Consider the following 22,485-nt stretch of genomic DNA (forward strand, 5'->3'; position numbering starts at 1 on the left):
TTAATGGTTGCCTGGGGCGGTGGAGGGGAGAATAGGGAGTGACAGCTAATGGGTATGGAGTTTCTTTTTGGGTAATAAAAATGTTCTGGAATTAGTGGTGATTTATGCACAACTTAGTGAATATATTGAAAATCACTGAATTGCACACTTTAAAACGGTGAACTTTATGGTATGTGAATTATATCTCAAGCTGTTATAAAAAAAAAAAAAAGCCCTGTTAATACCTAGGGCAGATGGAGTGGGGATTCCTACCATCACTAACCCCTCTCCAACAGTGCTGTTGAAGTCAGCATGCATTAGAAAGGAAAGAGTGGGGAGACCCAAGGGATGTATGAATACACTACATCAAGATCACCCAAATATTCTGCCAACCCTGCCCCGGTCCCCTCCGTGCTGGATGCCTTATGGAGGGAACTGGGTGCCAGGGTGGGGTTGGAAGGAGGGCTGCACCTAGCCCTCAGTGTAGTTCCAGCTGGGACACATCTCAGAGGGAGACCTCGAATGTGCTGGTTCTAAAGCCAACTGGGGGCTCCAAACGTCTTCAAGAGAACTGCTCTAAAAGAGCATCTTCACCCAAAGAGGAGGAAGAATGTCTGATTTCAAAACATTGGGTAAAGATTAAAACACCTGGTAACATTTTGTCAGCGTGTGCTGTCTTTAATCTAGTGGGTGTGTGCATAATTTACTTTTTCTGAAGTCAGGCTGGGAAAGGAGTGTGGCTTCTGCCTGGTGGATTTGTCGGTTTTGTTGACCATTGAGCTTGTGTGCCTGTCTTACCCTTTTTTCTCTTTGACTTGTTGTTTGTCCTTAACTGGCCAAAATAAAGCTCAAGTGTATTTTATTGATTGGGATAATAAGTAAAAGTTTTGCTCTTTTTTAAATTTCATAGCACCTAGCAGAGGGTCTTACACATAGGAGGTGTTCACTAAGTGATTGTTGGTTGGCTGGAGGGGTGGACAGGTAAATGGGTATTTTTCCACTAAGTAAAGTTATATTTACTTGTACATACAAACGGCCCTGTGTATCTGCAAGTTCCGCCATCCACGAGTTCTATCAGCCATGGATCGAAAATACCCGTACTTGTATAGTCCCTGCTTTTTTGCTGTTGACTTGTGGCCCTTGATTGAAGATTGTCCCTCATATTGTTACACACAGACCCCACCACCACCACCTTTTGGCATTTACAATTGTTCATATTCTGTGGGGATCCCATCACCCTGTGGACACATGGTCAGAATAAATCCCGGCTCTGTTCCTTTCTCTACAGGTACCAAAGGCTTAGAATGTTCTCCTTCCACTCCCACCATGAACTCCTACTTTTATAAGTTCATGATCAACCTTCTCAAGAGGTTCAGCAGTGAACGGAAGCTCCTGGAGGTCAGAGGCGCTTTCATCATCAGGTCAGCCTCAGCATCCCTTCTCCTCTCACAGCCCGGGTTTTCATCCTCACGCCATGCAAGGTGTTGAAGCAACCATTTTCTCTTTCCCCCTCCCTCCTCCTCTTCCTGACCTTTGCATTTGTTCTTGAAGAAGGTTCCTCCTTCATGCCAGGTTGCTGGTGCTACTGATGTGAGGCGTGTCAGTGTCGCCATTTTTCAAACAAGTGAATAGTTTTTCACTTGTTGAGACACTGTTTTCCCTTGAGGTTAAATATCCTCTCATTAAACATCTTTATCAGAGTCTCTGGGGAGGAAAGTAGGTAAGCCAGATAGAACGTGAAATGGGCCTGTACTTGGCTACCCACCTGCTGGGATTTTTGGCCTCAGTTGGTGGCAGCAGTGGCTCTGGCAGAGCCAGGCTCTTGAGTCATGTGAGCCTAGTCCTGCACAGCCCCAGTGGCTCAAGGCCTCTAGAACTGTCATCACCAGCAGCATGGCCAGGTCTGGCCCTTTGCCTCCTATGCAGCTCCAAGGAGCATGGTCACCAGAAGAGTGACGTTCAGGCCACCAAAATCTAGATGGGGCACACATTTCTCCAGGCTTCCCAACCAAGCCAGGCAGAGGAGTTTTCCAGAATAGTCATGTGGCTCTAGATGCTCTACAGCAGTGGTTCTCAGCCCTGGCTGCGTGTTAGATCACCGAGGAGGATTAAAAAGGAAGACAGTATCTAGACTCCCCTCCTTGACCTGTGATATCAGAAGTCTGGGGTGATGGGGGTTACTGAAGCTGTCCAGGGTGCTTGGGGAACAGACTAGACTAATGTGGTCCCCAAGAATCAGGGAGGCTCCTGAGGTCGTCGGGAGGTCCAGGAATTGAAGGAGGATTCCCAGCAGAGGGTCTAGCCTGCACAGAGGCTTCAAGGCAAGAAAAAGCATGGAGGGTTCATTTAGCTACAAACCAGAAGGCAAGGGAGAGAGGGGCTCAGCCTTGTGGGCCACACTAAGGATTGGGGACCTTACTCAGAGGTCAGCGGGAAGCCACTGAAAGGGTTTGAGCAGGGGAATGAAAGATTACTGTGCTGCTGGGGAGAATGGGTGGAGGGAGGCAAGATGGATGGATGTGTGGGAGACCAGTTGGCTGGCTGTGGTCCAAGTGAGAGATGGTGGCAGCTTGGTAGGAGGATAGGCAGAAGCAGTGGGATTCAAGAATTAGTCAGAAGTATAATTGATTGGTGATTGATTGCATGAGGGAGTGAGGAGAGAAGGAGTTGGGAGTGACACCCGGCACTCTTGTGTGAGCGGCAAGGTGGCTGGTGGTGGCAGTCCCTGAGATGGGAGCCCTGGAAGAGGAGCAGAGAGGGAGGAGGGTCCCATGTTTGAGTTGAAGAAGCAGTTTGCTGTACCTGTCTCTCAAAAGAGGAACCTGGGCCTGAAATACAAGACTGGACATTGATGGGGTAGTCATTCACTTGTTCACTCATTCAACAAATATTTACTGAATACTGACTCTGCGAGGGGCCATTCTAGATGGTTCTGGCCTTTTGGAGCTTTCATTCTTAAAGAGTGAGAACAGTCAGTGTAAGAGGGACTGAGAGGGAAGGGAAAGGGCCTGAGGCTGAGCCATTAGGAGCTCCAGTGTGTCATGGTTGGGGAAAGAAGGAGAAGCCAGGAGAGGAGGCTGAGAAGAATGGCCCAAGAGGTCAGAAGAAGCAGAGGAAAGGGGGGGATGGCAGGAGACCATGAGAGAGATGAGGCCCCAAGAGGGTCTCCTAGGGGGTGTGGTAGGAGTGAGCTGAAGGAGTGCGAGACAAGGCAATGGAGGGAGCAAGCCCAGACCGCTTCATCCAGGGCTGCCTGCCTTTCAGGGGGAGGGGAGCCACAGGGCCTAGCTCGAGGGCACCCTGGGGAATGGGGCCAGGCTGAAGGACAGAGTCACAGGAGAGGACAGACTTGGCTGGCCAGAAGGACAAATAGCAGGACCACAAAGTCCCTACCTGTTGGGAGCAAGGGGCTACTGACGGTCTAGACCACCAAGAGGTGTTTCTGTGGTGGTAGCAGCATGTCACTGTCCTCTTACTTTTCTGAGCTCTTATGGAGCAGAGTTTCTCAGCCTCAGCACTGGTGGTATTTGGGGATGGATAATTCTTTGTGGTGGGGGCTGTCTTACACACTGTAGGAAATTGAGCAGCATCCCTGGCCCCGACCCACTAGATGCCAGTAGTACCGCCACCCACCCAGTTGGGACAAAAAGAGTCTCCAGACATTTCCAGGTGTCCCCTGGGAAGCAAAATCACCTGAGAACCACTGTTACAGAGGGACAGAAATGGATTCGTAGCCTTATTGGCCAAAAGAGAAAGATTTCTGTGGTTTTTCTTCACATCAAGTTGGACAGTCGGTCAGGGATCAAAGTAGAGATTAGATGTAGTGCTAAGACCCCCCCAACCAGGAAAATGATGGGCTACTCCCACATGAGTGACAGTTAACGTAGTGTGCTTTTCCAAATTGCAGAGGTATCAGCTCTCTTGATGAGTCCTTGCCCGGAAGACGCCCGGGGAACCAGTGGAGAGAGAGGCCTTTGAACGAGGAATTGGTAGCTCGTTTCCTCTCTGGAGAACTGGGCTATAATGGGTTTTCCATCCTCTGGCAGCCTCACATGCCCCCTCAGGGGCTTGGGGAGAGGTTGCTCAGGGGAGGAAGCAGCATCCCCAGGTGGCACCAAACAGAAGTGTGGGCCGCGTGGGCCTTCTCCCCACGCCCTCGGTCCTCACCCTACTCCAGCCTCCATGGAGCTGGTGGCCCAGCCACCACTGTTTACAGCCTCGAGGGCAGTGAGGCCTTGCATGCTTTGCCGTGTCTTCCGGGCATCCTGGGCTGATGGGAATCCTCATTTTGCAGAAGGGAAATGAGAGGAAGCCACATGCTCGCCCGGCTCCATGAAGCTGGGCTGCGGACTCCTGCACTCTGTTAATTCCATAGTCGCCGCTTTATCCCTTCTGTGAGAGAGTGCAGAGCCAGGGACCTTGAGGGGCCCTGTACAACCTGCAGGCTGGGACCACCTGGGGCCCAGCTTCTCAGAGGGTCCTCCCTCCTCATCCTTCTGGGGCTCAGTGTATCAAGCATGACAATCACTCGCTGTTCCGGGGGTCACACCCCTCCTGGACCACCCTCTAGGCCATGCCTTACTCCCACCCCACATTGCCACAGGGGTCTCCTAGCCCTTGGCACTAGCAGAAAGAACCCAGTGGGCTGCAACAAAAGGAACCTTGTGACTGGGCCCCCTCACACGTGTTGTCCCTCCCAGTCCTTTGCTTCGTTTGTCCAGCCGGCCACCCCCCACCCCCTAAAAGCCTCCCCAGCACCTGTTATTACATGTTATAACTGACAGCCACCTGGCCCAGCTTCCTCTTCCTCTGGGCCACACCAGCTCTGTGGACCTGCTGCCTGCTAAGCCAGCGTGCCAGGCCACCCAGTCTGGACTCTCAGGGCACACAGCACCGCATCAGACATAGAGGAGACCTTGAAGACACATGCTTCCTCCTCCTTGTCATGGTCAGACAGGCCCTTCAGCAGAGGTTTACTGGGGACCAGCCCTCAGGAGTGTCAGCCTGCCTGCCTGCTTTTCATTTCATTTCCTTATTTTCTGCTGATGTCTTTAAAGAGGAGCATAATAATGGTACATGCAGAGTGCTGAGATGAAGTCACAGGCCTAATAAGAAACACAATAAATGATTTCTTAACCCTCTCCTTCGGGTGTTACGCAAACTATAAGTTGCTTCTCTCAACCCGCAAGATTGAGCATTGAGAAAGACAGGAAAGAGATTCTTCTGGCAAATAAGTGAAAAGCCATTATTTCTGCAGTAGTGTGTTTAGCTCAGGGTCCAGGAGCAGCTGCCGTTTCTAGAAGGACAAAGGCATCCGGAGTTCTTGAAGATGAACATCTGGTGGGGGTCTTGGCGTTGAGAAGGATGCATGATTTCCCTCAGGACCCAGGAGCGTTTCCTCTCCTGCACACGGCTTTCCCAGGCTGCACCTCCATGGGGGGTGGGAGTGGAGCCCCCGAACTCCAGCCAGGGCCCTGAGCTAGTCGGACATCCTCTCTGTGTGCAAATGGCCTTGTTATCTGGTAGACATTACAGTTTAGATGCATGTTGAGTTTAGGGAAGCCAGTGGCTCCAAAACCTCATCTCAGCCAGACTCACTGTGACCTTCTTGGGGCCCAGGCCCTTCACTTGGCTGCCAGGGTTGGCCCAGCCTACAATTGAAGGGAAGACGGGGACGGGGGTACTGGAGAAGTGGGGCAAGGGAGTACTGCAAGGGGGCTAGTGCTGGGCACCCTCAGCCCTTCCCACACCTCCTGTGCAGGACTTCGCAGGAGCGGGGTAGATGGGCCTCCCAGAGGCACTCGGGAGCCAGATTAACAGCGGAGCTTCTGGAGTCAAACAGACTTGGGTTCAAATCCCAGTTCCTCCAGTTTTTAGCTGTTTTCCAAGCCCGTTTTGCTTTGACTGTGAGATGAAGATAGTAGCGCCTGCCTTTTCATTTTGCAGAGGGTTACATAAGACCATGCACATTACAGCCCTCAGCACAACTTGATAAAGGGGAGCTGTTATTCCCCTCATGATACATCCTCAGCCTCCCACAGTGGTCTGTGGGGAGGGGAGACCAGACTCGAGGGGGGAAATAATTGAACCTCCTGTGCTGAGAGCTGGCTCTGGCACACCAGGCCTGCTGCCCTAGCACCAGGGCACCCACCAGTGGCCCAGCCCCGGCCCCGTTAAAACAACTCTGCCCAAAGTAGGTGTTCGTGTACATTTCCCTCCTCCAGCCTCTTCCCACCCTCCATGCCAGTGCAGGCAGAACAAGCACAGGGCTTGTTTCCCAATGAACTGTTCCACTCATACTCAGGAGAAAAGGAGAGGAGGGAGAAAATGCAGCCTCTTTGATAAGCTGTGATATGAACTCCAGCATAATCCAACAGCTGTGATCTTTACAAGGCCTGCTTCTGTGTGGGAAGTGAGCGAGTCTGAGGATGCTCCACTCTGTCGGCCAAGATGGCCCTCTGGCCAGCGTCCTTTGGCTTGATCAACTATGCCTTTCCCTCCTTCTCTTCCTCCCTGCTGCCTTGCAAAGAGGACTTGCCAGAGAATGCATTCTTTTTAACCAGTGACTGTGCTGTGAACTCAAGGGCTCCAGCCCCAACCAGCCCAGTTGATGGTGGATGAGGTCCTGAGCGCCCTCCCCAGGGACAGGGATTCCCTCAGATGAGGTGGGCGTTTGAAGACCATAGGCTGGGGCCCCAGGTGGGAGAGGGGGAAACAGTCACAAGACTTCTTCCATGAGACCCTGCCCCTGAGAAGCCCCACAGTAAGGCTTCTGGTTCATTCTGGTCCTCCTCTCGCCTCTGATACAGACAGGCCTGGCAGCCTCTCCAATTCAGCAAATGCTCAGTGTCCCTAATATGTCCCCCTGCTAATCCTGCCCTCCCCTCTCCCCCTCCCCCAGTGTCCTGGGTTTGCATAAGAGCTCTGTGTTGGGGGTGAGTGGAATAGGGAACTGATTGGCCCCTGAAGTGGGTGGGGGGCAGGGGAGCCCAAGCCTAGGAAGCCACTGGAAGCTGGACGTGTTTTTAATTGCAGGGCCCGGGGGAAGGGCCTTGAGAAGAAGCTCTCTTTCATGCCGTAATTGGGAAATTCCATTTTGCTGTCCTTGTACACCCTGCCTGTGAGACAGGCCCTTGCCTGGTGCCAAATGGCCACTGTGGTTGGGGCAGTCCCCCCCCCCCCCCACTGCTGATCCCTCCCAACCCCAGCTCCCTCCTCACTGTCTGTATCCCCTCCAGCCTCTGGAGTCCATTTGGCTTCTGATACACCCCCTTTACCCTGTCTGTCTTTGTCTTTATAAGGGCTACCTTACCTGTCAGGGGGTATTGGCCAGGCCCCCAAAAGCCCATTGTGCTGATGCTAATGAAAGATGAATCCAAGTAAAGTGACAAGGCCAGATCCCAGGTTCAAATGGCCTTTTAGAAAAGCTTGCTTTGCCTCTGGCCTGAACCTGCAGGAGAGAGCTTCTAAGAGGCCGGTTCTCTTCCTCTCGCCCTTAATGGATTGCATTCATTTGCTCAGAATAAAAATAAATTGCTGTGACAAATAAGCGCCAACCTAAGTCTGTCTGCTAGAAGAGGCCCTGATCCACCTACCCAGAATGCAGGCGGGTTTTGATCTTTTAGTAGTTGTAACTATATTGATTGGGTCCCCAGTTGAGAAGAAGGGGACAGGACATTGAAGAGGGCTGGAAGAATTCTTCCAAGGAATTTCCTACTTCCCTCTCAGAAGAAGCTTTTCTTCTTGCAGGCTTTAAATCAGTCTACCAAGCTCCTTGTGTGAACCTTCTGGAGCTTTTCATAGTCGTTTTCCCCTGCTGGAGCCAGGGATGGGGTGCTTTTGTTGAGATGCAGGACAGCAAAGGGAGTGTGTGGCAGAAGCTATTTTGCACAACCAGCTCTTGGCTCTGATCACCTAACTGGGGACAATGGTGAGGGAATGTGAATGGCAGGGAGGCACGATCTGACAGGCCAGAGGAGATTGCCTGGGAGAAATAGAGTCTTGCCCTCAAAGGTAAAAAGATGTCCTTGTGAAGGGCAAAATTCAGGTAGCCCGGAGAGCTCAGCCAATCTATTTCCATTGTCCCTAATCCATGGCAAAGCGCCAGCATCCCAACACCTCACAGAATCATCTGTAACCCAGGGGTGCCAGGGGTGGCAGGGAGGGCTAGGGGACCTGGAGGCAGGCTGGTGGCTTTGTTCTGCCTCCTACAAGCAGTCCCCACACTGGCCCTGTAGAGCACACTGTCATAAACACTGGCACTCCCTGTAAGAAGTGATATATTTTCTTCTGGAAAATGGAAACCACGTGTGATGGGCCTTGCTAGGCCAGGCTGGGATTAATTAGGTCCAACTTGGGGTGAGGGAGGAGGAGAGGAAGTGCTGGCCAGAGGGAGCCCTGCACAGTGTGCTGTGGAAGTCTGGGGAGCTTTAGAGAGAAGCGTCCCCATGTTTCAAGGGTCCTCCTGGATCCATGTGATATGGGACTGAAAGGAGGCCCAGGGCCCACTCACTTTGAGCAGGGCTGGTGGGAGTTTAGAGGTCATAGGTGAACTTGACAGAGGGAGGCCACATGACCCAAGCAGCCCTCCTCCCACAGAGCCAGCCATTGGCCCCAGTGTCTAGAAACCCCTGTGGTGGGGGTAAGGACTCAGGAAGCATTCCATGCCCACTGCACAGGCATGCCTTTTGGACTCCTCATCATATGGGTGCTGGCTCCTGCTGGGGCCCTTTCCAGCCTCTGATTAAAAGCGCTTTCTTTGTAGTCTACACACCCGAGAAGCATCGGTTCCCCAACCGATGGCTCAGGCAGCCAGCAGGGCTTGGGGGCGATTGTCAGGAACTGTTGCCAGGACTGAGAACTTGTTAATGAATTTCTTTCTGAGCTTGAGAGGTTGTTTCCGAGTGGGATCTGCAGTACTCTCTGGATCTGTTTATACTTTACCTAAGGATGCCAGGAAACTAACAAAGTTTTGACCTTGGTAAGTCAGACAGCTTGGTTAATTAGCAAGTAGCTGATGGGTATCATAATGTAGCATCTTAACAAAACAGCAGCAGGTTTGGAAGCCCCTAGAAGTTATTTCCATCCTCCTGCCTCCTTGGGGTAGGGCTGCATCTGAGCCAGGACAGACAGATGAGTGTCCTTAGTTGTAAAAGTGTTCTTAAACTCCTTCTAGAACAGCAGTTACAGGGTGTATCCTGTTCATCCATTGGAGAACGCGTTCCTCAGGAAGCTCTTTTTTATCCTGATATCACTTCAGCTTAGGTTTCCTCAGCTGCCCTTGGAGGCCCCTGTGTGGTTCTCCCCTCTCTCCCCACGAGTGGTTTCCTTTAGCAGGTAGCCACAAAGATCCACAGACACACACACACACCCTCCGCCCATCTTCAGAAAAATGCTCAAAAGGTTTCCTGTCACATACCGTTTGTGAACTGTGCAGACCAGCTGCCCCTTCCACACAGAAGGGGAGTTCCTGCCTTGAAGGAGCCTGGCCTGGGGGAACCTTGGCGCTGAATCCAGCCTTAGACAGCAAGCACAAGCCCTTAAGAAGGAGCAAACAGGCCAGCCCCGTGGCCGAGTGGTTAAGTATGCATGCTCCCCTGCTGCGGCCCAGGGTTTCACCGGTTCAGATCCTGGGTGCGGACATGGCACCGCTCATCAGGCCATGCTGAGGTGGCATCCCACATGCCACAACTAGAGGAACCCACAACTAAAAATATACAGCTATGTAACGGGGGGCTTTGGGGAGAAAAAGGAAAAATAAAATCTTTTAAAAAAAAAAACGGAGCAAGCAGTCCACGGGAAGTCTGCCTTATAACCTGGGTTGCCATGGTCCACCAAAGAGGCTCTTGGGATACGTAGTGGATAATGGAACTTTCTTTAAAAGTTTGCAGCTTCAGCTCCCAGGAGCGTGTGGGCTCTGGGTCTGTTGCTGTCGTCATATCTTTTAATGCCCCTGTAGCACCAGAACATTTGCTCCCAACTCCGTGACCCCAAGTCTTGGGACATGCTCTATGGGGGTGCTGTGTGGCCATCCAGAGACCCCAGGACTGAGGTTCTTTGTTGTCTTCCAGAGTGGGTGGTGGAGGCCATTTGGGAAAATACCCAATTTCCAGTCTGGACTTTGCTTTCCCTCAGCCCTCATTGGAAAGAAGCTGTGCTCTCTCATGCCATCTCCCTTCCACCCAGGGTCATTAACCCTCAGAAAATCCCCACCAAGACCTGCCCTGATGTGACCTCCTCCTCCTCATCGTCTCCCAGGGTTATCATCCTGCTGGCTGTCACCTCAGTGAAACACTGAGTAAATCTGCGTGTCCTCCCCGGTCTTCCTTCTGGGCCCCCAGCCTCCAGACTCCTGCCCGTCCATTATCCTGGCCTACTTCCTGTCTATATTTAGATGACATAATCTCATTGGAACTGCCTGGCATTTGGACAATGAATGTCTTTTTTGGTCTAAATCTCCATTTTGACTCTTGCTCAAGAGGACATGTCTCACCCCCTCCTTCCTCTCAGATTATTTGTTTTTCCCTTTCGGTTTTATCACAGTTGTTCCATCATTCACCTTAGCCCGTCTCTCTGAAGCTGAGCTGAGATGCCTTTCAAGTGCACTGCAAAGTCCTCTCTCATTTTCCTCTAGTCCTCTGTTGAGCATCCTGTGCTGTCTGTTTCAAGCCTTGCCTCTCACTGTCTTCTTTCAGAAGCTGCTTTCCTAAGTGCTAAGTTTTGCATCTCTTTCTCCATTTCCTCAGAAAGGGTGCCACATGCACCACCTCCGGCACATGCTGCCGTCACGTGACCAGTTTCCCCAACGTGGGGGCCACCTGAGCCTCCTTGCTTTGCTCCCCCAGAGAGCTGCTTCTTTAGCCTTATAATGGTGCTGATGTCTCCATTTCACCCTCAGCCTTGTCATCAGTAAACTCATGGCTGTGGATGGGCCCTCTGCCCCAGACCTGCCATCTGCATATCCAGTCTCTTCCTTGTGAAGGAAGAACAGTCGTGCAGACTTGAGGGCTCCTGGCCCTTCACATTGCTTCAGAGAACATGTCTCAGAAGCTCTGCTATAGCTCCGGAAGTTCTGACTTGTTTTCAGCTCTATTTTGCCATCTCTTTAGCAAAGCCCTCTCTCTCTCTTTTTTTTTTTTTTATTGTGAGGAGGATTGGCCCTGGGCTAACATCTGTGCCTATTCTTCCTCTATTTTTTTGTATGTGGGACACCACCACAGCATGGCTTGATGAGCAGTGTGTAGGTCTGCCCAAGATCCGAACCAGCAAATCCTGGGCTGCCACAGCAGAGCACACGAACTTAACCACCATACCACCAGGCCAGCCACCCTCTCCCTTTCTTAACCACAGAACACTTTTTGCTTCAGTGTCCCAGATCTGTCTTCTTGCCTTCACCTGATCAGGGCAGTGTGGCTGCCTTACCTCCCTCCATCCCTCGATGCCTGTGATGGCCTTTTTAATGTAAATTTTCCGTCAAAGAACAACATACTATTTAAAAGTACACAAATCATAAATGTACTACAGCTCAGTTAATTTTCACTAATTGTCTACATTCATGTAATGGGCATTCAGATCAAGAAGTGCAGTCGTGCGTTGCTTAACAATGAGGATGTGTTCTGAGAAATGCATCATGAGGTGATTTCGTCATTGTGCGAACATCATAGAGTGTACTTACACAAACCTGGATGGTATAGCCTACTACACAGCAAGGCTAGATGGAATTAATCTTATGGGACCACCATCATATATGCAGTGTGTTGTTGACTGAAATGTCGTTATTTGGTGCATGACACTAGAGCATGTCCCGCGTCCAAGGTCCCTTTCATGTGTTCTCCCAGTTGCTACCCCATCCTCCTCCCCAAAGTAGCCACTGTCCTGACTTCTAACACCATAGTTTGTTTTACCCAGTTTTGAACTTTGTGTAAATGGAATCGTACAGTTTGTGCTCTTTTACAAAGTCTGGGTTCTTTTGATCCCCCTCATGTTTATGAGATTCGTTTGTGTTAGATGTAGCAGTAGTTCACATTTCTGCAGAGTATTCCATGGTATGAAGATACTGTGATTTATTTACTCATTCTGCTATTGATGGGCATTTGGATTATTTTCGTTTTGACACTATTAGGAATAATGCTGCTATTAATATCCTTTCACAAGTCTTTTGGTGAAATACCATATGCGTACATTTCTCTTAGATATACACCTAGGAATTGCTGCATCAGAGACCATGTGTATGTTTAGCGTTAGTAGATATTGTCCGAAGTGGCTGCTCCAATTTCCACTCCCATCAGCAGTGTGTGAGAGCTCCAGTTGCTCACATCCTCCTCAACGCTTGCTATTATCAGTCTCTGCTTTGAAGTTGAGAACCTCTCATTGCTAGTTGGCCTTTTGGATATCCTCTTTTGTGATGAACCTGTTGGAGTCATTTCCCCATTGGGTTTTCGGCGCTTTTCTTATTGGCCTGTGGAAGTTCTTTATATATTCTTGATTTGAGTCTCTCTCAGATGTACAGACTGTAATTATCTGCTCCTATTCTGTGGCATGCCTTATGGCTCCCTTACTAGTGTCTCTTGATGAATAGAAGTTCTTTATCTCTAATGTAGTCCAGGTGATCAGTTTTTCTTCACAGTTAGCACTTTTTGTTTTGTGGTGCTTTTTCAGGGCATTAGGAGCTCCTAAGAACTACCCATAAAGCTGCCTGCTTCTGGTTGCTGTTTCTTAAGTGTTCTTAGTGAACTGAACACTGAGTACAATCCACTTAAAACCCAGACGTATTATTTCTTAGCTCTGGACGGAGTCTTGGAGGCCACCTAGTCCAGCCTGCTTGTGTTTTGTAAAAGCAAAGATTCCTAGCCACCCTCCATTCCCCCACCCCACTGAAACCCAGGGGCTTCTCTTGCAGCTGGGCCCGCAGTGCTCTGCAGCCTGGAGTTAGGAACTGCTGATCTAACTGTGTTGGTCAGCACCCTGAGTGGCAGGAGGTGGGAACCCAGATCAAAGGCACCAAACTGAGCAAGGAGGCTTGACTAGCCTAGGGAGCCAGACCAAGATGGAGGGAGCAAGACCCAGGAACTCAGTGTTTCCCTGTGGCACCGTCTCGCTTCTTGGCTCTTGTCTGAGATCAGCCTTGCTATTTTGGTCCCTTCAAGCAGCAAAGGCATGGCCACCAGATCACATGGCCATCATGTCCCTGCAAGTTATGCTCCCAGGGAAGCTCTGATTGGCTCATGCAGGGTCATGTGTCCGCCGAGGTTGGAGTGGTAGTGGCAGGGTTCTGTGAGCGGCAGCCCTAACAGACCCCCATATGGAGTAGGGAACAACAGCTCTCCAGAGGAAAGAGGCTGCTCTCTTGAGCACAGTTTTCTTACGTGGAAAATGAAGATGGTGATCATCACCATCTCCTACTGATCCTCAGGAGGATGACATGACATAACAAGAAAATGCTTACAAGAGTGTCTGGCCCCTGGTAACGGTGCAGTCAGTACCAGTAGCAACTGGGACGGTAATTGTGATAAGTAGCATCCAGCCTCTCTGCGCCTGTGAAGGAGGGAAAGCTCGGGAGGTGGGTGGGTGGGTCGGTGGTCGCAGAGCTGGGCCTGGCACCTCTTCGCGCCTTTCCAGCCCCTTGCTTCCTCTGATGCAGTACACTGCCACCCCCTCAGGCTCCTCCTGGAAAGTGGATGTCCTAAGGTTGACTGTCACTTTCTCGTGTGCCCTAGGGAAGACTAAGAGAGAAAACCATTGAGCAAACTAACACTTGACCCCAGGCTTATCCCTTCCTCTGCCCCTGACTGGACCCCACCCTGTTCAGAGCTGCCCAGTCAGGACTCTTGATTGCACATGACAGAAAACCAGTTCTCACCCTTATGTTGAACAAAATAAAGGTAGCGTGCAGTCAGGGACAAGGATTGGCTCATTGAAAACTGGAAGTCCACAACTAGAGCCCTCCTCGTGTCCTCAGGACTCAGTCTCACCTCTGGCCTCCATGGCCGGCTCTTCTTCCTCCTCTTTCAGCCCTATCCCGGGCAGGCTGTCCGCCCAGTGGCAAGATGGCCACCAGCAGCTCTTGGCTCACTCCTGTCCCTTAGCATCCCAGCCTTCAGCAGCAGTCTTGGGCTTGAGTCTCATTGGACCCGTCACTGTGGCCAGAGAATGCCTGTGCGGGCTTGTGTGCCCAGCTTCAGACACAGAAGGAGTTGTTCATGGGAAGTCACAGTTCTGGAACCAGAATCCCAGACCATGGATGCTGGGGAGGCAGACCCAACCAGTGTCCACTCCATGGTCTAGATTCAAATGCTGACTGAAGAGGGTGTGAAGCAGGCCCCAGCGAAGGCCCACATGGTGGCAGCAGAAGGAGTGACACTTCTCCACTCTCCCAGCAGCCAAAGCCTCCATCCATCCAGAAAGGTGGGCAGGGGGAGGGTGGAGCTGCGAGTGTGACCAGCCTTCCCACAGACCACCTTGGGGGCGAGTGGGGAGTGGGACGGCATCCGAGGAGTTAGGCCTCCAGCTCACCCCGTCTCTCTGGCTTCCTTCCGTTTGCAGCACTGCACCTCCCCATAAACTAGAAGTTGTCTGCTGCATCGTGGGGGGTGGAGTCGGGGGCTTTTCCCAGCGACTATTTACTGTGAATATTTGCCTTCATGCTGCAGTCTGGGCTAGGCAGACCTGGGCCAGCCGCCACATTCGCAGATGGGGCATTCAGGGGTGACAGGAGCATTGTAGGAGGTAGAGAAGAGCTTGGGCTAACCCAGTTGGGGGGCAAGGGTCAAAGGTTCACTCCCCACAGGTCCGTTCTGTGACTCTTCCTGGAGCGCCTGCAGTGTGCCAGGCCCCGCACCAGCCCTGGTCACACACAGGACTGAGAGCCAGTCCCTGCCTTCACCACTGTGGTGGTCTAGTGACATAGGCAGACAGGCGACAAGTAACTAAGAAATGTGTGCCCCAGTGTTGTGATTTGTGCTCTGGAGTGAACAACGGGGGTGGAGGGGTCCTTGGGTTCAGGGCAGTGAGAAGGGGGTGCCCCACAGCTTCAGCAGAGCCAGGAAGCTGTGACCTGGATCTGATGTTTTCTCAGAGCATAAAAGTGCCCTAGTTTCCCCTCTCCTCAGGCTCAGCTGAAGCTACGCCAAGAACTGGCTTTTAAAGGCCGCCTGAAATGTGGTTTGGAGCCAAAAATCTATAGAGCCAGTGCATTTGTGACCTTGTTGAAAATGCTTACTGGGGAAAATTAAGGGGGTAGGATTTGGGAGGTTTTTTTTCCTTTTTAAAATTAAAAAAATATATATCCATTTGGCCCTTCTCCCCTTTCCCTCTTGGCACATTCCCTCCCCAGGATGCCTGACTCCTCCAGCCCCACGGCACTCATCTCTTCCATTTGTCCACACCTCCCCCACCCCCAATCCCTCTCCATCCCCCGTGCTTCAGGAATGAAAAATACCAAGTGGGTGAAAATAAGGACCCAGGGTATAGCCCTGGAAATTAGGCCACAGCTGTCAAGCTAGAGTCCTTGTCTCTGAGTGGAAAATGGAACTGCCGAGAGCAAGCGCTTGGCCCCTCCCCAGCGAGGACAGATAAGAGTCTCCCCCGCCCCCTCCCCTGAGGGGCTGCTGCTGTACTGGCCTAGGAAGGGCCTGGAAATGCCATTTGTCAGTGAGCAGACCTGTTCCAGTGCCCATCGGCAGGGACACCACAGCAGGCAGAGCTAGTCCCTGCCCTCTGAAGGATAGCCACAAACACAAGCAGCCATGGTGCTCTGTGGGAGCAGATGGGGTGGGGGAATGCCCAACCCCAGTGGAGGGGTATGGGAGAGCTTCTGGAAAGAGATGCTGTCTACCTGAGCCGTGAAAGACAAATAGGAACTGGGTGGGAGTAGGGGTGGGGAGGAGGTGTTTCGGATGTAGTGCAGTTGGCTCAGAAGCCCAGAGGCCAGTGCCTGGGCACCCCAGGGGCAGGCCCCTGGCTGCCTCACGAGCAGCCCTGAGGTACCCAGTGAGCCGCTGAAGGTCCAGAACAGGTTCAGAAAACTCCCTCCACCTTCTGTGGACATGCACAAGTCCCTGAGAGGAGAAAACGCTGACTGGCCACCCTGGAATCTTTGGGGTGGCACTAAGTCCCTGCCTTCCCCAGCCAAGGAAGGACTGCGGGTCTGCGTGAGGCCATGCCTGGGGTGGCTGGCCCCCAGAGCCCAGCGCCCTGCTGTGCTCCCAGAACTTGCAGTGAATGAAAGGGAAGTGGGGCCCAGGGTTCACGGGCTAGGGGGACACCCAGCCATTGTCTGTAATGGCTGTGGCCTTACATTCCCTCTCCCACCTGTTAGCCTCATAAAACAAAGGCTAGTTAACAAGTAGCTCAAGAAGCTTGCTTGCCAAGGGGCCTGGCTACTACATCATTCTAGAAGGTTCAGTGCCGCTGGGACTGAAAGCTTGAGCAGATAATCTGGAGTAAGTTTAAAACCTTCTCAACACCCCAGACATCCCTGCCCCCACTTGTTTGGCTCTTTAGGGGATGCTGCCTTCCGCCAGTTAATTCTGGGAGCCTGTGAATTCCACCAACTTGCCTTATCAGATCTTTTCTGCAGAGAAGAGTCAGCTTTTTCCTTCCTCCCACGTGAGCTAAGCCCCTGCCTCCTTTGAGCCCCTTTCCTGAAGGAGACCTCCACCCACCTCTGTCGGTAGCCCCTGGCCCTAACAGTTGGCAGGTTCCTGGAGTTACCTCACTTCCTTCCTGCCCTTGAAGCCTGAGCAGCTGCCCCAGTCCAATTCTTTCTGCTTCTCCTGATCCCCCAGGAGCACAGTAATTGGTTTCTCAGATCTTCAGCTGTGCACCCCGTCTGTGAGTGTTTCCCAGCCCCCTGACCCTCCGCAGGAAGACCTGTGATCTTACTGCTGTGGGGACTCCAAGGGGAGGGGGACACAGAGAAACGGCTGCTCCTTCATTTCTCCGCCCCCTCCAGTCCCTCTGCTCCCAGTCTTGCCAGTGATGCCTGAAATAGCTACAGGACTGCCACTTCCTGCCCAGAGCCCCACTGCTGCAGCCCAAGGTCACACTCCCCCAGGAGGGGGCTCTGGGCGTGGTGCAACAGAGCAGCTGCCCGGTGTTATCGTCCCCTGCTCAGCTCCCCAGATGAGTATCTGTAATTATAGCTCTTGGAAGATCGCAGCTTTCATTTCATTTCTGTGGTGTTGGGAGGAAAGCTAAAGTCTCTCTTCACGTCTTCCCAAGCCAGCTAGGGGTTTCTAGGGGAGAAAAGAGAGCCATCAAATAAATGCCCACAGGCCAGCACGGTGACAGGAGAGGTGGACCGGGGGGGCAGGCTTGGAGAAAGGAAAGCAGGATGGACAGGCCTGGACAGGCGTGATGAGGTGGGGTGGAGGGTGCCACCAGCCACAGCGCCTCTTACCCATAGCTGTGCCTCCTCTCCAGGGCCCGGAGCCCTGGCACAGCCTCCAAGGAGGCCCTCTCCCTGAGATTGCATCATCTAAGTCCTCCTGCTGCGAGTCCATCCCTCTTCCTCAGCCCTGACTTGGCTCCATCCTTACCTCAGAAAGGGCATCTGAAGAGGCAGCCCGAGACCCTCTGGACTTAAATTGGAAAAAGGAAGTTGCATGAGGCGAAAGTGATTTCCAGAGCCCAGAAGGGCAGCCTTCCTGTGCACAGCGGTGTTCGTCTGTAGACTCAGCTCCCCGTGAACGGCTGCCTCGCCCCCGTGCTGCCCGTGCTGTTGGTGTGAGACAGCCGTCCCGCTCTCACTAAAGGCAGGGGCTTCACCTCCGTTGAGGAGACGCGCCCCTTCTCCTTGGGATTCTGTTTCAGGAGAAGGCCTCCCCTGTAGTCAGGCACTCCTGCCTCAGAGCGGAGCCGGCCTTTTCTCCTGCCTGTATTATGCTAATCGCTCCTTGCGAACAGGCAGACTTGGTAGGAGGTGTGCCTGCTTTTAGATGAAACCTACGCCTTTGAAGCAAAGAGCCACAGTACTAAAAATATCATTTCCTGGCTGTTGGTCCTCTCATTTGTAAAATGCATGTTTCCATTGTTGAATCTGCAAATCTGCAGCAGCCACCGCCCTGGAGAGGGAAGCGCTGCCATCTCTGCCTGGAGCATTGACCCTAGCCGGGGAGGCGCCACCTTCCCAGAGCCCTGCTCCCCTGTGCTGCCTCTGAGATCTTCCTCAGGGAGTCCAAGACCATCCCAAAATGCACGGGATTCTAAATACCTTCTTGTGTGTTGTTAAAAAATTTAAACCACGTAAGATAAAAATGGAAATAATGCAGAAGAATATAGCATGAAGTGTGAAAGATCCTTCACTGCCTTTGCCTCCCCCAGAAGTAGCCTCTGTTTTCAGTTTCGTGTATTTCTCTCTAAAACTTTGTCTTTGCATTTATAAATATACAGCTCCGTTTGGTTTGGGTTGTGGTTGTGGTTTTCCAGCAGAGGATTCTAGACTCGGATTGTTCCGCAGCTGGCCTTGTTTTCCCTCCCTCACGCGTCATTCAGCAGAGCGCAGCTCCCTCAGGATCCTGAAATCGTTTAGACTCTGCACTCTAATCTCTAGGCCAGAGCTCAATGGCTCAGGGTCACTCTCCCTTATCAAGGCCACCACATCAGAGTTAACTTCCATCGCCCATTTCTCTGCATGTGGTGCTCTGCTCCATGGGCGGTGGCGTGATGCTGTGGGCAGGCAGGGTGGGTGTTCCCCAGAAGGTCCCTTGTCTGGCACAGTTCTGCTGGGGGTGGTGGGGGGCTCCTCTGTATCTGAGACCTGGGACTCCTCGGACGCTTGCAGGACACTTTCCCCAGAGGGACTTCCACGGATGCCTCACTTCTGGAGCCCTTTCTCATTCTCGTGCATTTAATCCGGGGAAGATTTCCTGGGCTAGAAAGGAACATTCTGATAAAAAACCCATTTCATGCATCTTAAAATTCCCTGAAAATGACTGATGACAAGAGGAATTTTGGGGGCCGGCCCTGTGGCCGAGTGATTAAGTTCGTGCGCTCCACTTCAGCAACCCAAGGTTTCGCCAGTTCAGATCCCGGGCGCAGACATGGCACGGCTCATCAGGCCATGCTGAGGCTGCATCCCACATAGCACAACCAGAGGCACTCACAGCTAGAATATACAACTGTGTGCCGGGGGTGCTTTGGGGAGAAGAAGGGAAAAAAAAAAGATTGGCAACAGATTAAAAAAAAAAAATTTTTTTGGCCTCTTGGCAGGTGGTGGAGGAGGGTACAATTAAGAGAAACCCCCCTTCCATTTGGCCACGAAGACCTTGAAGGCGTCCCCTCCACGCAGTCTATCTGACCACATCTGCTGTGGCCCCTCCACTATGATCTTTTTACCATTTTCCAGGAGAGTCAGCAGAGAGGCTGCTCTGATATTTGTTCTTTGTTACCAGCAGTGGGTGTTTCTCTCCCCGTTCTGATTTCTGGCGTTTATCTCCATGCCCTTTAGGTGGGCACGTATAAAGAGCTACAGAAGACAATTTCAGTTCATAAAATTTCATAAAACCCCCCAGACTGAAGATTGGAAAACCAGAAAGACACTCATTGTTCTGGCTCCCCAATCACAGACTATTATCTTCTGTGGAAGCCAAATGTAGTCAGAAAGGCAGGATGGCATATGCCAGAGGCAGCGGCTGGCGAGCTGAGCTTCCTCCCCCAGAGCATCCCAGGCTGGGGAGATGAGCCAGGCATGCAGCTGCCAGAAGAGCCACGGCCTGAGGTGAGGGTGGCAGGAAAGAGTCCTGGGCAGGCACAGGTCTGGCCTGAGAGTTGATCTCCTTTTCCTTCTGTTTGAACAGAGCAAGTCGGGGCTGTGCACAGCAGGCTAAGGTAGAGACCAGCAGGGAAATAGTGAAAGGCCAGGCAGAAGCTTAGGGAAAACCAAGACCCCAGCTCTGGGGAGGTGAGGGTATGGATGTGAGAAGGAAAGCAACTGGGTTCTGCAGGCACGCCTCCTGTGGGACAGCTGGTAACATCTTCCAGTTTCCACAGGAAGGGTGGCAGTACCAGGCTTGTAGCAGTAGTGGTTTGGGGTCAACGGTTCTCAGTCCTGTGAATGAAACTTGTTAAGAATACAGACCACTGGCTTCCTGGAGTGGGCCTGAGCATGGTCTTGGTGTCCCAAACAGTCTCCAAGTGACTTGAACCTAACAGCCAGGTTCCGGGGTCTCTCGACGAGGGGCTGTTCCTGGCTTGGAGGGCCCTACTGGTTCTGGAGGGTAATTGTGCGACATCCTAGGTAGGCGAGGACAGTGATGGGACAAGGGGTGGTGGCACCCCGCTGAGAGGTGTGGAGCTGAAGCCGTGCATATGGAGCCCAAGAACAGAGCTCTGAGGCTGCCGCGAGAAAGCACCATGGCAGCCCCTGGTTGGAACCCTTCAGGGCACGTTAAGTACTTTGGATAAAAGTCACCACAGGAACAGGAGGTAGAAGTGGATCACTGTGATCACATGGGACCCACAACCATGAGGACAGCCCACTGGAGTGAAGAATTTGGGGAAGGACACATTCTGGCCTCGGTGTAGTGACTGCGTGAACACTGGGCTGTGGGCCCAAGGTGGGCGTGTGGCTTCAGAGTTAGAGGAGCAGAGTTGTGGGACTGCTGGGGCCTCGGCGTCTGGGCTCCACGCTGACTAAGGTGGAAGGGAGATGCTCACCGTCTGTAAATGTTTGTGGTCACATAAGCAGCGGCGGGGAGCAGTCCCTTGGCCTGGAACAAAGGACTAGTTTGGGAATGATGGGATGAAGTAAAGGAAAATGTGAACAGCACAACTGGTAACAGGAGGAGTGTTGGGGCAAAGGGCGTCCCCAGTCCATTCCCAGGAATGAGAGTGGCCCTGGCCAGGTTCCCTGGGCTCCTGGCACTTCTGTCACTTGCCTGCCTCATTTCTCAGAAGGTCACCCCACTAGTTTGAAGGGGAAATGAAGAGATGCTAGGATGCCTTTCCCTTACCTGTCCCAAGACAGGCTCTCTACCTCAAGGGACCCTTGCCATGGGTCCCATGCCCTGGGCTGCCCTGGGCATTTGAGCTGCAGGGAATCGGAGTCCTCAGTTAGGTGGAGAGAGGGGCTGGGCCAGGGAGGCTCTAGAGGTCTGTGTCCTGCAGGTAACACACAGCATAGGACTGTCTGGCAGGATGGAACATGAATTCTGGGTCAGGGACTTGACTCCGCTGTGGCCCTGGCTCTGTGGCCCTGGCTCTGTGGCCACAGACCAGTCCTTGGCTTCAGTTCCTCCCTCTGTCTCATGAGCACAGGATCTCTGAGGGCCTCCGTGAGCCTGGCTGGAAGTTGGCAGGGGCGTGGATGGGCAGGCAGGTCTGGGGCCAGAAACCAGCTTGCCAGGCTGTTTGTGTCTTGGCATTAGGGCAGCATGTGGCCTCTGCACAGGCAGGGCCCACCCCACTGGGGAGGCTGAGGACATCCTTGCAAGGAAATCCTGCTTGAAAGATGGGAGTTTAGAGGGCTTCAAAGGGAGAGAAAGGTCCCATCCGTGGTTCTCTAATGGTCAACCCAAGGGACTCCCAGGCATGCTGGGCTCAGGGATGCTGTTTCCCTGGCGATGTCAGCCTGGATTCAGAGTACAGGCAGTCACTGTACTGAATCCCCCTCCCCCTGGACCTCAGACAGCAGCTGGCCTGGGGCCTGCACTCAGGAACAGCCATTCCTAGCAGAAGTTTCTGGGAACCTGCTGATGGAGTCACCCCCATAGATCCCTCCCCCTGGGTCTAAGTGTGGGTCCTTGCTGCAGAGCTGTGGGCACAGCTCCTGGACTCTGCCTCCTGTCAGTCCCCTTGGGGACAATCCATTGCCCCAGCAGGAAAGAACCGGGTGTGGGTGCAGGTCAGCACTATCCTGGCCAGATGTGGAAAGGTGTGGCCAGTGCCTGCCACCCACAGAGGTAGCCCCAGGGTGAGGGTGGGGTAGAAGGAACTGATTTGCAGATAAACTGCCCCAGAGCCACAGGAAGGTTCTAGAGAAGCTCGGGCTCTGGTCCATCAGAAGCCCAGTGATATCTGTAGCCAAGGTGCCCCCAAACCATCTGTCCTCCAAAAAAAGCGTGTCGGAGCCCCTGTGCCAGCTGGGCCCTGGAACCTGCGAACTGGGTGTATGGCAAGGCAGCAGCTAAGAGCTCCAGTGCCAGGTCAGGCCAACCAGACAGGGACCTTGGCAAGGCTCTCATCTGTGCTTCAGTCTCATCTCTGTTAGAAGGGGACGGCTGAGTAACACCTGTCCATGTTAAAAGGATCCAGGATACATGACATGCCCAGTGTAGAGAAGCGCTCACAAATGTCTGTTTTGTGTGGCCATTACTGGGAAGGAAATGGTGATTTGGCTTGAAGGCAGTCTCTGCCAGAAGGTAGGAGCCCGTTCTCAAGGGCTTGGAGGGTTTCGGCATTTCTTCGAGTGGATGGTCATGAAGACACCAGGATTTCCTCTAGTGCCCCCTCCTTTGTTTTCATTTGCTCTGAGTGTTCAAAAGATGAAATGCAGAAGCCGTGGGCTTC

General features: G+C 52.5%; 1 protein-coding gene across 3 annotated transcripts in view; it reads left to right on the forward strand.

Moving 5' to 3' along the window:
* Nucleotides 1-22,485, forward strand: part of VAC14 (VAC14 component of PIKFYVE complex) — a 104,572-nt gene that overhangs the window by 62,243 nt on the left and 19,844 nt on the right. For all 3 annotated transcript variants that reach the window (XM_046681585.1, XM_046681583.1, XM_046681584.1), the window contains one exon: nt 1,268-1,400. In XM_046681585.1, coding sequence (XP_046537541.1) covers nt 1,268-1,400 — 133 coding nt within the window. The remainder of the gene's footprint in view (nt 1-1,267; nt 1,401-22,485) is intronic.

Source organism: Equus quagga, chromosome 13, assembly GCF_021613505.1.
Source record: "Equus quagga isolate Etosha38 chromosome 13, UCLA_HA_Equagga_1.0, whole genome shotgun sequence".
NCBI lineage: Eukaryota > Metazoa > Chordata > Mammalia > Perissodactyla > Equidae > Equus > Equus quagga.